The sequence below is a fragment of the Castanea sativa genome, chromosome 12 (assembly GCF_040712315.1).
Source record: "Castanea sativa cultivar Marrone di Chiusa Pesio chromosome 12, ASM4071231v1".
Lineage (NCBI taxonomy): Eukaryota > Viridiplantae > Streptophyta > Magnoliopsida > Fagales > Fagaceae > Castanea > Castanea sativa.
In genome coordinates, this window is record NC_134024.1 from 22,131,358 (window position 1) to 22,149,047 (window position 17,690).

General features: G+C 33.1%; 1 protein-coding gene across 1 annotated transcript; it reads left to right on the top strand.

Moving 5' to 3' along the window:
- The first annotated feature begins 137 nt into the window (after positions 1–137).
- On the top strand, positions 138–11,403 carry LOC142621137 (myrcene synthase, chloroplastic). Its single transcript, XM_075794448.1, has 7 exons — positions 138–377; positions 8,358–8,625; positions 8,918–9,293; positions 9,451–9,669; positions 9,899–10,037; positions 10,130–10,378; positions 11,000–11,403. Exons 1-7 carry the CDS (start codon positions 138–140, stop codon positions 11,300–11,302), a joined length of 1,794 nt encoding a protein of 597 aa, XP_075650563.1. The 3' UTR covers positions 11,303–11,403.
- Positions 11,404–17,690: the final 6,287 nt, after the last annotated feature.

Genomic DNA, 17,690 nt, shown 5'->3' on the forward strand with positions numbered 1-17,690 from the left:
CTTGGATATTTTTCTTGTTCTTAAAGCAAACATGATAACCTCCCAGGGATGTATATAAAGGAGTATATCTGAAGTAAATGTTCCCAAGTTACCCATTAGTTCCACCCAAAAACCCTAGTAAGCAACTAAGCTTCACAATGGCTCTTAAACTACTTACCTCACTCCCTATGTACAATTTCAGTAGAGCACCTGTCTCATCTAAAGATCCCATCTTACTTGTAACATCTAGGACCAGAAATGGCTACCTTGCTCGTCCTGTCCAATGCATGGTCGCCAACAAAGTTTCAAATAGTCCCGATATTTTGCGGAGATCAGCAAATTACCAACCTTCCATTTGGAACCATGATTACATTAAGTCCCTAAGAATTGAATATGTGGTACGTACATTTTGTTATTGTTTCTTTAGTCAGTGTTAAGTACTTGCATGTATTGGCTTAGTTAAGTGACAAAGTTTTAGGTATTCCTTCTCTCATTTTAATATGTTTTTCTGGGTCGAAATATATTCGAGTAGAAAGTACTTGAGCTTAGTCAAATTCATAGTTTTTAGAATCGGTAAAGGGAGAGGTTTACGGTTTTTAAAGTTGAATCAACTAAGGTCAAATCGCGATGATATCATAATTAATTTAATAATTAATTAAAGGGTAAATTACAAAGTTAGTCATTATTCTTTACACCAAATGTTAATTTGGTTTGTAAGCTTTCAATTGTGTCAACTTGATCCTAACATTTTTAGTGTTGTGTTAATTTAATTCCTGCCATTATCCCTTGAATTAAAAAAGCTAATGTGTCAAATGGAATAATAAAAAATTATTTTCCATGCCACGTCAACTACCAACCAACCCGACAAGTCAGATTAAAAAAAGAAAAAAAAAAAAAAACCCAAATTAAAATCTGCACATATATCTGATTCTTCTAGTTCTGAAATCCCTAAAAGTATCTCTCTCTCTCGTATCATCTCCGTAGCAACAAAATGAAAAATTATTGTTTAAAAGAAACAATCCCATTAACGAAAGCTGGTCTAGAAACCAGCTCAAAAAATCTGAGGAGTTAGTCCACTAGGATCAAACCTACACTACCTTGTGCCACAGATCCTTTTGCAAACGAGTGATTTGCTACTACTCTTTTTTACTTTCCAGATATTATAGAATCATCATGTAGACCTGCCAACAAATCTACCATCATTTCAAATTGCCAAACCTGAAAACCCGTAGAGGTTTATAGAATAGTGGACAACCTTTCTCAAATAAAAAGAAAAAGGAATCCATTTTTTATGAGCTGCCAACAGCGGTTTCACAAGGTGCTTTGCATTCGTTTATAGCCCAAGCTCGTAAAGCAAGCCTGTAGGAGAAAATTAAACAAACTGTTAACCAACACCTAATTTTTGAGAAATTTGTATGACGGTAGCTATGGAGATGATATTGACGAGAGAGAGAAACTTTTTGGGATTTTAGAACCATTTAGTGAGATGAATCCAATCTCACGTGTGCAGATTTTAATTTGAGTTTTTTTTTTTTTTTTTTTTTTAAATTTTAAATCTGACATGATTGTACAGTTGGCAGTTAATGTGGTATGAAAAATAATTTTTTACTATTCCATTTGGTACATAAGCATTTTCTATCCACGGATAGTGATATTGACTAAATTGACACAACATTGAAAAAATTAGAGACCAAATTGACATAATTAAAAGGTTAGAGACTAAATTAACATTTGGTGGAAATGATAGGGACTAACTTTATAATTTACCCTTAATTAAAACTCAAATACACACTACAACAAAATGTATTTTCAGTGACGAATTTTAGTGAGGAAAATTTTTTTCACACAAAAAAGTACTATATAGCGACGAAATATAAATTTCGTCGCTATTTATAAAAAAAATTAGTAATATTTAGCGACGAAAATTAGATTTCGTCGCTATATGTTGTGCTGAACCAAGGCGCCATGCGAAAAATGTTGGCGCCAAACAAAATTCATCTACAGCGACGAAATAATTCGTCGCTAAAAGTTTAAGTTTTTTGCGACGAAAAATTTCGTCGCTAAAGGTGTTAGTAAGAACACCATTAGTGACGAAAACCATTTCGTCGCTGAATGTGACAAATAGTGACGAAAATAAGTCGTCGCTAAAAATAAAATCATAAATATATGTTGTGATGAACCAAGCGCCAAGTGAAAAAATGTTGGTGCCGGACTTAATTCATCTACAGCGACGAAATAATTTGTCGCTAAAAGTTTAAGTTTTTTGTGACGAATATTTTCGTCGCTAAAGGTGTTAGTAGAACACCATTAGTGACGAAAACCATTTCGTCGCTGAATGTGACAAATAGTGACGAAAATAAGTCGTCGCTAAAAATAAAATCATAAATATTAGTACATTATCAGTGACGAATCCGAGTTCGTCGCTAAAGGTAGCCAATAGCGACGAATTCGAGTTCGTCGCTAAAAGTTTGATATTAATATGGGCTTCAGCCCCCTTTTTTTTTGTTTCACTTTTCTCTTTTTCTGGTTTTTCCTCTCTTTCCCTCACTCTCCCTCGCAGCCGCCGACCCTTGGTCTCCTTTCGCACACCGGCCGACCTTTCACCTTCCTCACACCAGCGACCCTTCGCCTTTCCGATCTGAGCACGCTGCCGCCTCTTCCCTTATCTCGCCGCCGATCTGAGCACACCACAGCCCTTCCCTCATCTCCCAAACCCAAACCCCCGACTCTTCGACTCTCCATCTCTCACACACCGGTTAGATCTCGCTCTCTCACTCTGCTTTCTTTCTCTTTTTTTTTTTTGGTTGATCGTGATTTTGCTTTTGTTTTTTTTTTTTTTTTTGGTTTAGATTGTCTGAGATTACAGATCGGAGAGTTTGAGGTCGCTGGGATTTACTTTTACTGATGAATGAGGTATTTAAAAAAAAAAATTTTGGTACCTGTTTGGCTGCAGAGAAAACAAAGGAAAATAATGGGAAAAATATTAACTTCCATGGTTTTTTTTTTTAATTTTAATTTTTATTAAAATAAACACCTTTGACTAAGCTAAGGAAAATAATTAGGGACTTCCGTTGTTGTCTTTTTCATTAATTTTTTTTAAAAAATGTGTGTATGGCCCTAAATGATTTGCTTGTCTGTGTGGTCCTATCAATCTAACTGTGGCAGCAACTAATCACATCATGAACATTATAATATTAGATGATTTGCTTTTTCATTATAATATTATAATATTAGATTTCTTTAGATTCCCCAAATTCTCAATCTAATCCCTGTTGGTAGTGGTACAAGCCGTAAAGGAGAGCAACTGACTTTTTAGAGAACTTAGAGGTGAGACTCTAATTCTTTTTGTTTCGGACTCAGGTGATAGAATATGAAATATATATATTTTTTAATTATTTAAAATTAAACAATTACTGGGATGTGGGCTTGGGTTTTGTTTTTGTTTATGTTGTTTTTTATTTTGGTAAGTCGTAGCTATCTGTGACTCTCTATGTGTCTCTCTCTAAGATTGGATCCCTTTGACACGGCGACTATGGTCTTGCCCACACCGACACTGGAGACGGCATCATCACCGACTCACATTGTAAGTCACTTCTCTCTATCTGTCTTGACTCTCAATTATTTTTTAAATTTTTGTTTGGTTTTTTGATAAAGGAATAAAAGGGTTTATTTATTTAAAATAGTCAGTGTTTTTTGGGTTTGCAATTGTTTGGTTTGATTTAAATATATAAAAATATTTTTTAGGGGTTTGTTTGGAATTGGGATGATGATAAAAATGTTTAATCCTGAATTAATTTGAGATGTCATGAGCCCAACAAGGCATAAGACATCCTAAGCTATGAGATGCAGAGCATTTGTCCTCACTGATGGTTGGCGTGTTAAGTTAAACTTCACTTTTTACCTTTAGGATTATAGGAATTAGGATTTTGCGTTTTAGTTTCTCGCTTATTTGTTTTAAGTTCCTTTGTAATTTCAAGCTATTTAATTTATGTGCCTTTAATCATAATAATATTTTTCCTCAGGTTGTTAGTTCATAACTTCGACCTCTCTCTACTATGTTTTTTTGTTTTTGTTTTTGTTTTTTTTTTTTTTAATGCAATCCTCTTTTTTCTGTGGGTTTGTTCTGAAACTGCCACATGTTTATTTTGGGATTTTTTTTGGAATATTTATTGTTGGGTTTTGATAGATCTGATAGTTATAAACGTATGGGGCTTTTGATTACCTTTATTTTGGGGTTTAATTCTCTATAAATAATCGTACGCGTTTACATGTGATAAATTGCAAATTTTAATGACCCCCAAGCATTAATATTTGGGAATCAAGCCAAGATGAAGCTTTAAAAAAAAAAAAAAAATCTTGTTTTGTAATTATCTTCACATTTCCTTTGATTTGCATAACAAGTTTTGTTGGAACAACGAGTGTCTAATGACACATTAGATTTGTGTTATTTTGGCTACTTGAGGCAACCATTGGTGATAGGACTTGTGCCTTGCTTTTCCTTTTGTCTAATGGAAGACTCAAGCTTTCTCTTGTTTGGGCTCAAAAAATTGAGAAATCCAATAAATAGTTGTCTCCCACTTGGCACCCAAAACAACAAGGAATAAGAATCATCTAAGCATATCCCTCAATCAATAGTTTTCAAGAAGATAAAGTTACTATGTTTTCCTCAAACATGACACCGCCTAACATGGATGATTTCAAGACAAGCTGACACTAAAGATTATAGTATAACACAGTTGAAATTTTCGATTGCTTTAATTTAATGCAATTGTTGAAATCACACAAGAAACTAATATTGGCATGATTTCATCCTAGATCCTAGTTGATTGCAGGAGAGTCAATGATAAGTTATGTTCACACAACTCTTATTAAGTTCCAAGTAAATTTGATGATGGGTATATAGATGGATCCACAATAGATACATCTTAATACATTGCTGATGTGATGCAAATAAGAATATCATGTGTGTTAGTGCATATGTTATTGGATTTGACACTTCTAAATCAGCTGTAAATCTTGATTTAGCATTTACTCATTTAAATTTGTGGATCGAAATCAATCCTTCAATTGATCCAATATTCTAATTCAGTAGATCCACCTAATGTAATACAACAATAAGCATAACAGAGTATTTCAAAGGCATAAAATGTTTGAGAATGCTTTTATAGTCAAGTTGTGTTAAATCATCACTTCTTTTCCAATATAATAAATTTGAAAAAAAAAAAAAAAAGCTGGCCCAACATTCTTTCACATTGGAATGGGAAGTTTTCATTATTGCATAGAAAGTTTTAATATTTGAAGGGGGCAGTTGCCCCCTCCCCCAACCAATAATGATTTGTAATTGGATCTTGCATGGTCTTGCTTTCAAATGCAATCTTGCCTATAGCTTTCTTAATTGGCAATTAGTTGTGAACTTTTGAGTATCATAGTATCACTGACTTTCCTTTTGTTGTTCAAAGGTCAACTAAAACATTGTCCTCTTTTTTTCTTTTTTTTTCCTGGCTGAACTAGCATGTATAATTACCTAGCAACATTTTTTTGTTGTATTATTTGAAACTAATTGTATTATATTACACTTGAAAATCTATATTTGCTTTCTACAATTTATGCATTAGGAGTTGTGATTTTAATTCATTGGTGTAGCTACTCTTGATGCATTGTTAGAACTGTTTCTTATAACATAGTTAATATTTTTACTTTACGATTTTAATGTAGTATTGTTTTTATATTTGTGCAGATTTCTTATTGGTGGCTTTTAGGAGATTTACTTTTGGCATTATTTGAAGATATATGAGGACATCTTTCATTGGTTCTAATTATACTATGCTACATTTTTTGTATTGTTATAAAGCATCTTGAGTTATTGTATCTATTGCAAACAATTATTATATGGAAGGAGTTTGAATTGGATACTTGTTTTATTTTTTACTTGTGGAATGTATGGATCGATTATTTATAAATGTGCTGTTGAAATAAATGTGTTATTCAAATGTGAGGTTTTCATAATGTAATGACATGTTACATATTAATATCAAAGCCATGAAAAAAAATAAAAACAGAAAATAAGTTTTAGCAACGAATTTTTTCTTCACAAATATAGCAACAAAAAATTGTTTTAGTGACGAAATATTTCGTCGCTAAATGTAGCAAAATTTTGTAAGCAATGGTTTTAGTGACGAAAATTTTCGTCACTATATGTGCCTGGATTTTCTTAAAAATAGTTTTAGTGACGAATTTTTTCGTCACTATATGTACTCGAAAATAGTTTTAGTGACGAAAGTTTTCGTCATTAAATATGATTTAATAAACTGAAGTGTTTTTAGTGACGAAATATTTTCGTCACTGAATAGTGTTTTTAGCAAGGAAAACATTTAGTGACGAAACATTTTCGTCGCTAAAAGTTTTTTCTTTTTAAAACAAATCGAACTTTTAGTGACGAAATTTTTCGTCGCTAGGACTTTTAGCGACGGGGTTTCAGCGACGAAATGAGTTTCGTCGCTAAAAGTCCGATTTCGTCACTAAAGGTTTTTAGTGACGAAAAACTGGACTTTTAGTGACGAATTTTTTCCTCACTGAAAATACATTTTGTTGTAGGGACAGATATTAAATTCATAAAATTAGCAAAATTGACTAATATATCTATATGCATGATCGATGAAAATTTAATGATTTTCAAGCATATTTTTACAAATTAAATAAGAAAGTTAATAAAATAAAATAATAAAACATTAAAACATTAAAAGTTATGATTAATTTTTGAAGTGAAGTTGAATATTTTTGAATGATTTTAATTATAATTTTTTTTATATGTTCCTTTTTAGAGATGGGTAGTTTAATTCAGTAGAATAGAATTGTGTTAAGTAGTTCTAATCCCCCAAAAAAAAAGAAAAAGAAAAAAGAATTGTATTAAGTTTACTTCAAATATTTTATTTTTTATTGTCAAGCATCAACATGCAGTCGTAGCTTAGTGGTTAGACTTTAGCTCTAACTCTGATCAGTTGTGCCCAGGTTTGGTAGATAATAATGAGGGATGTCTAAGAACGATCAAGTCGCAAATAGCATGCAGATAGAATGTTCTGTTTTTTCTTGATATGCTTTTCTAGTTTTTTCGTATATTTAAGCCAAAACTCATATCTTGCGCATGCTAGACTCGATAGAGAGTGTGATATGATTATATAGACATTAAGAGAGCACATTTCATCCCATCCAACAACGTAGAAAAAGAGATAGCCTTGGCCTAGAGCTAAATCTTCTACGAATCTCTCTTCTCCATTTCTTTCACCATTATTACATCATTGAGAGAGTTTTGTAACCTTCCCCTCATTCACCAAATACAAACTGTTGTGAGGGGAAGGTTACAAATACAAATTTTAGCTCTAACTCTGACCGGCTGTGCCTAGATTCTAGGCCTGGAAAGCGCACTTTTATGAATTTTGGTAGATAGATTTTTGGTAGATAATAACGAGGGATGTCTGAGAACGATCAGGTCGCAAATAGCATGCAGATAGAATGTTCTATTTTTTCTTGATATGCTTTTCTAGTTTTTTCATAGAAGCCAAAACTCATATCTTGTACATGCTAGACTAGGTAGAGAGTGTGATATGATTATATAGATCTTAAAAGAGCTCATTTCATCCCATCCAACATTGTAGAAAAAGAGATAGCCTTTGCCTAGAGCTAAATCTTCTACGGAACCTCTCTTCTCCATTTCTTTGACCATTATTACATCATTGAGAGAAATTTGTAACCTTCCCCTCATTCACCAAATACAAACTGTTGTGAGTTGTGTTGAAAGTTTGGAAATCTTTGGGGTCATTTCAAATTCAAATCTTTTGGTGGCTTTCTGTTGGCAGCCCAACAATGGTGTCTCTGGTCAACTAGATCAAAAAAAGGCTTTGTGAAGTCAGGTGCTAACTAGAGCTTAGAGGGCTCAATTATATAGGGTGATATGAGCTTGGGGGTTCATAGTCTTTCTTATATTGCAACTATTCATGCTAATGGAGATTTTTCGACTGTGATAGTGGGGGGGCAGGGGGGGGGGGGGGAGGTTTTTCTGCCCCGGTGCTTGGGTTTTCCTCTTCCTAAACACTTCTTGGTATTTAGCATGGTTTTGTTTATTTTTCTGCATTTTCATATTGTTTTCTTTATATGGTTTAGTTCATGTATGGTTATGTTTGCAATATGAAATTTGGTTAATCACTTGCATTAAACTAATTGGTAGTTTTGGATTAAAAGTTATTAAGCCATAAAATTTGATTATGGGGTTTCTAAATATATGCTAGGGTGCTAGTAGCATTTCTTTGTAAGTTTTTTAATAGTGCTAGTAGTAGCTAATAATGGAACTGAATAGACTTTGTTGATGAAAAATTGTGATGTAGGGGGAAACGTGCACCAGACAAATTAATATGTTGAAGGAACAAGTGAGGATGATGCTTCACAAAGTGGTGGACCATCTAGAGCAACTTGAGCTGATAGAAATCTTGCAAAGACTAGGATTATCTTCTCACTTTGAAGAAGAAATTAAAAGAATAATAGATGGTGTGTACAATAATGATCATGGTGGTGATACATGGAAGACGGAGAATTCGTATGCCACAGCTCTTAAATTTCGACTCCTAAGACAACATGGATATAGTGTCTCTCAAGGTATTTGAGGATCTAACCAAAAAAAAAAAAAAATCGTCGGTGGATATTGAAAGTTGGATTCAGTTCTATAGGCACTACGACTTAAGTTCTTCATTAAATTCAACCATATGATTGTATTAACTAATAAATCATGGGGTTGAATTTAACTCTACTTGAAAAATATAATACTAGTTGCGTTGAATTGGTCAATGCAACTTATTGAATATAATTGGAAACCTAATGTATAGACTTAATTTTTACCCTAATGCCTAACCTGTCATTTATGTTAACACAGTGGTGTTGCTCATTGCAGAAGTTTTCAATAGTTTCAAGGATGAGAGAGGGAGTTTCAAGGCATGCCTTTGTGAGGATACCAAGGGCATGCTATCCTTATATGAAGCCTCGTTCTTTTTGATAGAAGGTGAAAATATCTTGGAAGAAGCAAGAGATTTCTCAACCAAACATCTAGAAGAATACGTTAAGCAGAATAAAGAAAAAAATCTTGCTGCTATAATAAACCATTCCTTGGAGCTCCCACTGCATTGGAGGATGCTTAGGTTGGAAGCAAGATGGTTCATTGACATATATAGACACAATCAAGACGTGAACCCTATCTTGCTTGAGTTTGCAGAATTGGATTTCAACATTGTACAAGCAGCCCACCAAGCAGATCTAAAACAAGTGTCAACGTAACATTCTATCTCATGGCATCAGGAGAAATAAATATCAAATAATTTATAGCCTAAAAATTTATGCTGTTGTTTGCTTTACCTAATTGAAATGTACCAAAGTGCATTAATTGCTGTAATTCTAACACTCATTTGTTCTTTTTCGATTCATACAAAGGTGGTGGAAGAGCACAGGCCTTGCAGAGAATTTGAGTTTTGTGAGGGATAGACAGGTGGAGAATTTCTTTTGGACAGTGGGAATAATATTTCAGCCTCAATTTGGATATTGTAGGAGAATGTTAACCAGGGTCTTAGCACTGATAACAACAATTGATGATGTTTATGATGTATATGGAACTTTGGATGAACTTGAGCTCTTCACAGATGTTGTTGAAAGGTTTGTATTAATGGAGAAGGCATCTCATGCATCTAACATATATATCACTGCTCTCACAATATGTGGGTCTCACAATTATGAGGTTCACATGCTATGATAGGAATGGTGCATATGCCATATACATATAATAATTCATAAAATAATTATTAGTATTAATGACACTATGCCTCATTTGCTTGAACGCTACCTTAACATATAGATCACTTGTGGCTACATTGTGTGATACCAGATGGGATATCAATGCAATGGATCAACTCCCTGATTATATGAAGATATGTTTCCTTGCTCTACACAATTCAGTTAATGAAATGGCTTTGGATATTGTGAAGGAACAAAGATTCCACATCATTGAATACCTCAAAAAAGCGGTATGGAATTGACTTCTAAATTCATCAATATTAATTCTCAACATTTTTTTTTTCTTGAATACCTAATTCATCTTTCCACAATAAATTTTCAGTGGGTAGGTTTATGTAGATCTTATTTGTTGGAGGCAAAGTGGTACTACAACAGATATACACCGAGTCTACAAGAATACATTGAGAATGCATGGATTTCAATATCAGGACCAACTGTACTAGTGCATGCTTATTTTTTTGTCACAAATCCAATTACAAAGGAAGCCTTGGATTGCCTAAAAGAGTGCCCCAACATAATCCGTTGGTCATCAACAATTTTACGACTTGCAGATGATCTTGGAACATCTACGGTATGTTAACTTTAAAAAAAAAAAAAATTCATGTTTTGTATTAAATATTATAAATCTATAGATGTAGCTTATTTTTTGTTGTTGAAAGAAAAGTAATTGATAGTCAATAAATCAAGCATAACAACAATTGGTGTTAAACAAAGGAAGGGACTGCCACCATCCACACATATAAATGTCGTTTAAATTTGAAATTATAGGGTAGTATAGAAACAAACAGATGCTTCCTCCATCCTATATTGTTAGTCATCTTTAGACAATTTAACATTTTAAGGGAACATTATTTAATGTACTAACTTCTAATTAAAAATATACATGTTTTCAAAAATACTCTTTAAATTTTTTTAATTTTTTTAGAAACACACACACATAAGGGAAAGAAAATGAATTTTGAGCGGAGCATATGGAGTGCCTTTATGTTAGAATTACCTTTACTAATTTAAACTTAGAGAAAGAATGATTTGATTTGATTTTTAAATAAAAAATAAAAACAATGGATTATCCATTAATTTCACAAGGTTCCTTACTCATAAACTACACAATCTTAAGAGTTTCATCATGAATCTTTTGAATACTTTGCACTAGCATAGGCTAACATCCATTTTTATATATGTAAAAACTCAGGATGAGTTAAAAAGAGGTGATGTCCCAAAAGCAATCCAGTGTTATATGAATGAAACTGGTGCAAGTGAAGAAGATGCCCGTGAGTACATAAAGTATTTGATTAGTGCAACATGGAAGAAGATGAATGAAGACCGAGTTGCGAGTTCTCCCTTCTCTCAAATATTTATTGAAATTGCATTGAACCTTGCAAGGACAGCCCAATGCATGTACCAGCACGGAGATGGATATGGTGCTGGGAACCGTGAAACTAAGGACCGAGTATTGTCATTACTTATTCAGTCCATTCCCCTAAACAAAGATTGACATTATAATTATATTAATTATTTATTTGTAAGGATGCATATATGAAAATTTTAACGGTTGTACTATCCGAAATTATTGTAGCCAAAATGTTTTTCCCTTTCCTTTTACTTTTGGACGATATATTTCTTGAAGAACGTTTTTTTTTTTTTTTTTTTCCCTTTGATGAGTGAGTTTTATGGCTGTTAAGTTAGTTATGTCAGTAATACTGTTTGGCCTGACTAAAAAAAAAAAAAAAAAAACCGAACACATAGATCGCATGTTTCTCATAAATGTGTTCCTAACAAATCCATAATCTTGCTCAATGTCACTAGTCAACCTGCCACCTACCATAGAGAGTGGTGTGGCAAGTTTTCCTGTCTCAAGATTTTGTGAATAATAAAAGAATGTTTATATATATTCAACATTTAATCCCAAGGTATTTATTCAATAGTTTTTAAGCTCTCATGAGATATATGAGAAAACTATATTAAACCTTGTAGCACAAAAGAAGGTTATTTTGCCTAACACCAGACCTTCGGGTGGCTGTCCATGCACATAGCAAGCCATGGTTGCATGATGCTCGCATGGCCCGCTAGCAGCATGCCATGGCCGCCCATGCATGTTGCAAGCCTTGGCTGCTTGGTGCCTTGCTGGCAGCAACCCATTGATCAGCCATTGATTTGTGAGAAGAAGAATTTCTTTTTTGACAAACTATTATATTTTGGTGGATTCCAATAAATAGCAAGTTTCTTGCTATGAGATCTCATAGGTGGATTCCTTTGGATGACAACCTTTTCCTATTAATTGTGAGTGTGCACTTGTGTTCTTTCTTTACTCATAAAAAGAAATGGTATGATTAAAAGAGGTATTTATAGTTCAATCAAAATTCCTAACATTAATTTTCGTTTTAAAATTTAGTAACTATAACATACTCTCCATTATCCAATCCAATTCATCGTCTCCATTTATAGACACCGTATCTCTAGAAAAGTGAGAGTCCACAATATTTTGTGGCGGACAAGGTTACGTAGTTGTCTTTATTGGACATCATTTGACTATAATAAACCTAGAGGACCATAGGATGGCAGGTTCCACAGTATTTTGTGGCTGATAATACTGTAGGAATAGAGCCTCAAGATATTTTGTGCAATTTTTTCAGAGACACCACTTTATCACACTTTATCACAACTTACACGTATTATGTCAATTTATAATTAAATTACATCATTGACACAAGAGACCATCATTGCTACTCTGTGATAACTAATCTAATCATCATTTCACATATGTACAAATTGGAGTAAAGTGAGTGGCAACGTTTGTGTCCAATTGTTGGAAAAATAGTTATAAATTTATTCAAATTAATTAACAAAATACAAATCCAATTCAATGGCAGTGCTGTAAAATAAGAATGCTCAAAAATAATTATTGGATATATTTTGGAAACAATTTACTTGTGTGATAAAGTGATCAAGAACAAGTCTACGTTCCAGTAATAATGAGTTTAGAGTTAAATTACATCGTGAGAATGTGGGACACTCATACATGACTTGTATATCTATCGATCTCTACTAAGTAAGTAAGAGTTATTTGGTGTTTAATTAATTATTCGATGGACACAAAATTATCAATCGAACTTATTTCATAAAATCATGCAAGTAGTTAATTTTATGGCATGGTGGCTCAAAGATAAATCATATGGTGAGGCAAACAATGATAAAAGAAATGACATGACAAAAATGAAATTTAAAGCAAGTATTAGCAACAGGAATACCAATCATACTATGTAAAGCATGTCTAAACTTAACTCATATTTTCAATTGTTATTATTTGGGAATAGAAAAGTTAAATTTACTTTAGCCTTGGATTTTTTTATAGAGAAACTATGCTTTAAAAGAGACGGAACTTGATTGTTAAAAAATGAATCAGCCCATGGACTAGTTTGGTTTTGTCATTTTCTTTGCAATGCACGTGGGCTTTGGTCTTTGCTAAACCCTTATAATATCAATCATGATTCATGGCCTAAACCACAAGACTAGCCTAAAGAAAACCCAATAATCACTATGTTCTCTGTTTACCAAATGTCATTCACTCCACAACTTCAACCTAAAACATCTCCCTTCTCTTTCTTATTTATTTTACCGAAACCAGTTCCTCTAATTATTTCCATTTATCAATATTCGACATCTGGTCCTAGTTTACAAGCATTCAGAAGCCAAAATTCATACAACAAATCAAGCACAGTTAATGAGAGGTGAGAGATATATAACCAGCCTTTTCTACTAAGAATCTGACGATGGCTCGAGCGGCATCCATTGACGGTATGGTTGGGCCTTTTGCAGCGACAGCAACGGTGAAACTCTCCAGGTCCAGGGCGGTATGGTTGGTTTTGTTGCAGCGATAGCAGCTTTGAATTCTGATCGATCTGTACAGTGGCGTTTGCTGGCTGGGAGTTTTGTGTTTGGAGGTTTGGGGTTTGTGGCTTATGCAGGAAAGGTGTTTGAGATTGGATTTGATTCATTTGAATGGGGATTTTGGGTTTGATTAGGATTGGACTTTTGCTTGTCTCCCCTCATGGCTGAGTTTGGTTCTCAAAAATATTATTCAATCTGTTATGAACTTGGATAATTTACTGAATATAAAATAGTTAGTCAAGATGACCAATCTCCTAGACTTAGAGAGAAAATATATATTTTGAGTTGATTTTTTTACATAATTCTTATTAATGCTTTTTTTTTTTTTTTTTTTTTGAGAATGTTATTAATGCATTTTTAATATATATAAATAACCAATAATGAAATAAACTCATCAACAAATCCTAAAACATAGGAAGCAATCCTATTCTAAAACATAGGAATTAACTTGAATACAAATAAATAATAATACTAATCTACTTGCTTTTTACTAAAAATCCAAATTGGACAAAAATCACTTTCTTGAATATAACAATAGGAAAAATAAAACAATTGAATAAATAATGAATCGTGTAAATCTTACTATTAAATTATAAATGCTCCAAGTGGTCTTTTTGGGGGCCTAACTTGGAGAGCATCTTGCTCTTCAATGTTCTTCACTCTCCCCATACTCCTATCGCAATATAGCATGAAATAAAAACAAGGTAAGCAATAACATACATTAAATAGTAAATATGTTTCATAGTTGAAAGATCCTACAAATATTTTTTTTTTTTTACTCTAAATGGTTGATAATTCTTAAATACATTTCACGACTGACTTTGATAATTCATAAATTCATATATTCCAATCAATGAATTATTTACAATACAAGCAGCAATGTTGCAAACTCCTACACTCACAAATCATCAACTTAACCAAGATAGAAACATCAAAAACTTCAGCTATCTAGGTTGTACATTAGACTCTTTAAACCCCTTAGTTTTAGCTTGGTTGTAGCCCAATTTTACTTGTCATCACAGCCTGTCAATATGCCTCACAAACAAGCATCTCCTTAGCACCTCATTACATATCCTTTTAGTAAAGAAGAAACAAACTAAAATGGTCTCCCTTGCAACCCCATTTTACTAGTCTCTCTCTTCTTGTAATTCTGTCCTTTATGACTAGCCAGTTTATAAATGCATGCTTGGGAATATGACCTGTGAACCAAATTAGCTGGTACACCAACTAACAACTTGTTGGTTGATTCTTTTTGTTTTTTGAAATCTCCTACTAAAGAAAAAGAAAAAAGAAATATGGATTGTGTGATAATGTTGTGTGTTAGGTTGAATTGGATACGTAGGTTGTTGTCTTACCTAGAAGATATGGTCTTGTTATGTAGGTCTAAATTTATGTGGACCACTTTGATACACACAGTTGGGTCAGATAAGATATAAAAAGTAAAAGATAGTCATGATGTGTTAAGGCGTACACAGGGCATGACACATAATGTTCTGTTTTAGGACTCATTGTTGAATTCATGAATCTTGATGTCCTTCATTGAATGAATAAATTTTGTACTTAAAGAAATTGCAGAATTTTATTCCACTCTAGAATAACCAAATCAAAGAAAAATTAAAATATAAACCTAAATAACCTAAATATAATTTTACCTGACTCTAGACATGATGACCTTGTTTCTAGATATAATAGCCTAAAGGGCAAAACTTAGATAAAATACCTTATGTACTGTGAGTTAGGTTCCCTCCTTAAAAATCAGCAATGTGAAATATGAAATATTATCACAACCCCATAATCTTCTCAATCAATTCAAATCAAGCTTGGACAAACAAGTAATAAGTTTGAAAAAAACAACTCAATCCCACTGAACTGTGACAGAGTCCTTTATGCATGTATTTTTGGTTTTTACCCATCAAATTAAAATTACTTCCAGAACCCACTGGTTGTTACACTATTTATGAACAGTATAAAATATTGCAACTTGCCAAACCTAGGACTTGGTTCTTGGTCTTCTTTCTTTGGTTATAAATATGCACAATTGGGTTAGGCTTTGATAGTATCTAACTATTTTGTCAACTAGTTCTCCACTCTGCCTAAGTAAAAAGGTATTCAATATTCAAAGCCATAACATAAGGCAGCAAGTCCTTTCATTTCCTTTTGTGTTCTACTGGTTTTTCTTGTCAAAAATTTGAATTTTTTTTCCCTGAGTGGAGAGCCTTTTGGGTCTGCTTAGGATTCATGTCCATAGAGAGGTAAACCTTGCAGTCAAGGATGTCAGATGCAGTGATCCTTATGTTGTTATCAAAATGGGCAAGCAGGTAAAAACTAATATAAGCTATTTTGAACTTACACATAACTGTACTCCTAAGTTAAATACTTCTTGTAAAATTTTCCACATTCAAACTCAAGATTATTTTATAAAAAATATAAACAAAAAAAGGAAGAAGAAGAAGAAACCAGGGGAAAAAATAAACCAGAAATTGATGAAAAAAAGTTCCAATACGAGAAATTTTATTTAGCCTCAATCTCTCTGTACATTAACTTATTCACTGGCCTATATTGGAACAAACCAAAAATTAAAAAGCAAAGACCAGATTTTTTCTGACACGAAAGATAGACAAACACTTTTTATATGCATACACAACTCAATATGAACAAACTCATTTCAACAAACGCCCTCAAAGCCTCAAAACTATTGCTGATGCTTCTTCTTCTTCTTCTTCTTCTTCTTCTTCTTCTTAATTTTGGTATGTATTTAGGACACTTCAATATTTTAATATAGCACAAACCAACTTTAAAATTGGTTTTCTTACTGCCAAGATGGTTGAAAAAAAAAATCTCCTAAGTCCATAGGTTCATAGTATCGTGTCCTCCCCACACTCCCAACCAAATCAGTTGAGAATTTAATCTCTGCCACTCAAAACTTGAAAATGCTAAAGTTGGTAGAACCAGCAAATTGTGCATTACCCTATAATAAACTTTAGTTATAAAATTTAATATGTGATGGTTAGACTCTTTTTTCAACTAATAAGGACATCTTCTACAACTCCTAGTTTAAAATCCTAGTGCTCACTTATATCTTGGTAATCAAATACTCTGCATGGAAGGCTTAACTTAGATTTTAATTAAATGGGGAAGCAAATGACCACTTTAAAGTATGTTCAAATGTGAACTGAATGATTTCTAAAATTATTTTTCAGATATTTTGATTGTGGGAGAGAATTCACCCACTAAGTGGTGCATGTTAACATCATTATGTAGCATGTACCGCATTCAAACACCCAGATGACTCAAATCATTTATGGTCTGCATTTAATATTCCTAACTTTCTTAAGTCTTTAAAAGACACTTGTAATGCATTAATTTATATAAGAGAGGCCATGCCTTGAGTATATGCTGGTAGCCAGGTTCAACCTTAGCCTTTGACTATTTTTCTAAAAGTGTTAATTTTATCCCAACTTATGGATAAGGGTTCCTACGTCTCACTCAAGTTTCACGTCTCACATCCCAAACTCAAAAGTGTAAAGTTTTTTTTTTCTTTTTTTCTTTTTGAGAAACCAGTCTATGAGACAGACCGATGCTTTTATTAAAACATAAGAAAACTAATCAAACAGAGCAAGGGGGATAATGTCCCCAGGTAAGTCTTCAACCCAAACCTGACATTCTGGTTCTAGTTCTAGCCCAACCCGAGATTTCTTTGCCAAAGCATCAACAACCTTATTACAATTTCGTTTCATATAGCAGTAGTGATCCAGGCAATCAATGGTGGACTATCAAGCCCTTCGGTGTAAAGATTAATTTGTCAAATATATAAGAACCGAAACTCAAACAAAACAATAATATCATAAACCCACAAAGTTTAGAGAAATAATATAAACCAATATCAGCGTTAATCATATGTAAAGAGAGCACTTGAAGATTGTGGGTGGTGCCGCCAATTTAGAATGGAAGAGAAGAAGCGTAGCTGAAAGCTCAGAATTGTGTTAAAAACACAA

Coding starts and splice junctions, on each gene's coding strand:
- LOC142621137 (XM_075794448.1), top strand. CDS start 138: ATGGCTCTTAAACTACTTACCTCACTCCCTATGTACAATTTCAGTAGA. Junction 8,626..8,917: donor TGGATATAGTGTCTCTCAAG/GTATTTGAGGAT, acceptor TGCTCATTGCAG/AAGTTTTCAATAGTTTCAAG. Junction 9,294..9,450: donor GATCTAAAACAAGTGTCAAC/GTAACATTCTAT, acceptor ATTCATACAAAG/GTGGTGGAAGAGCACAGGCC.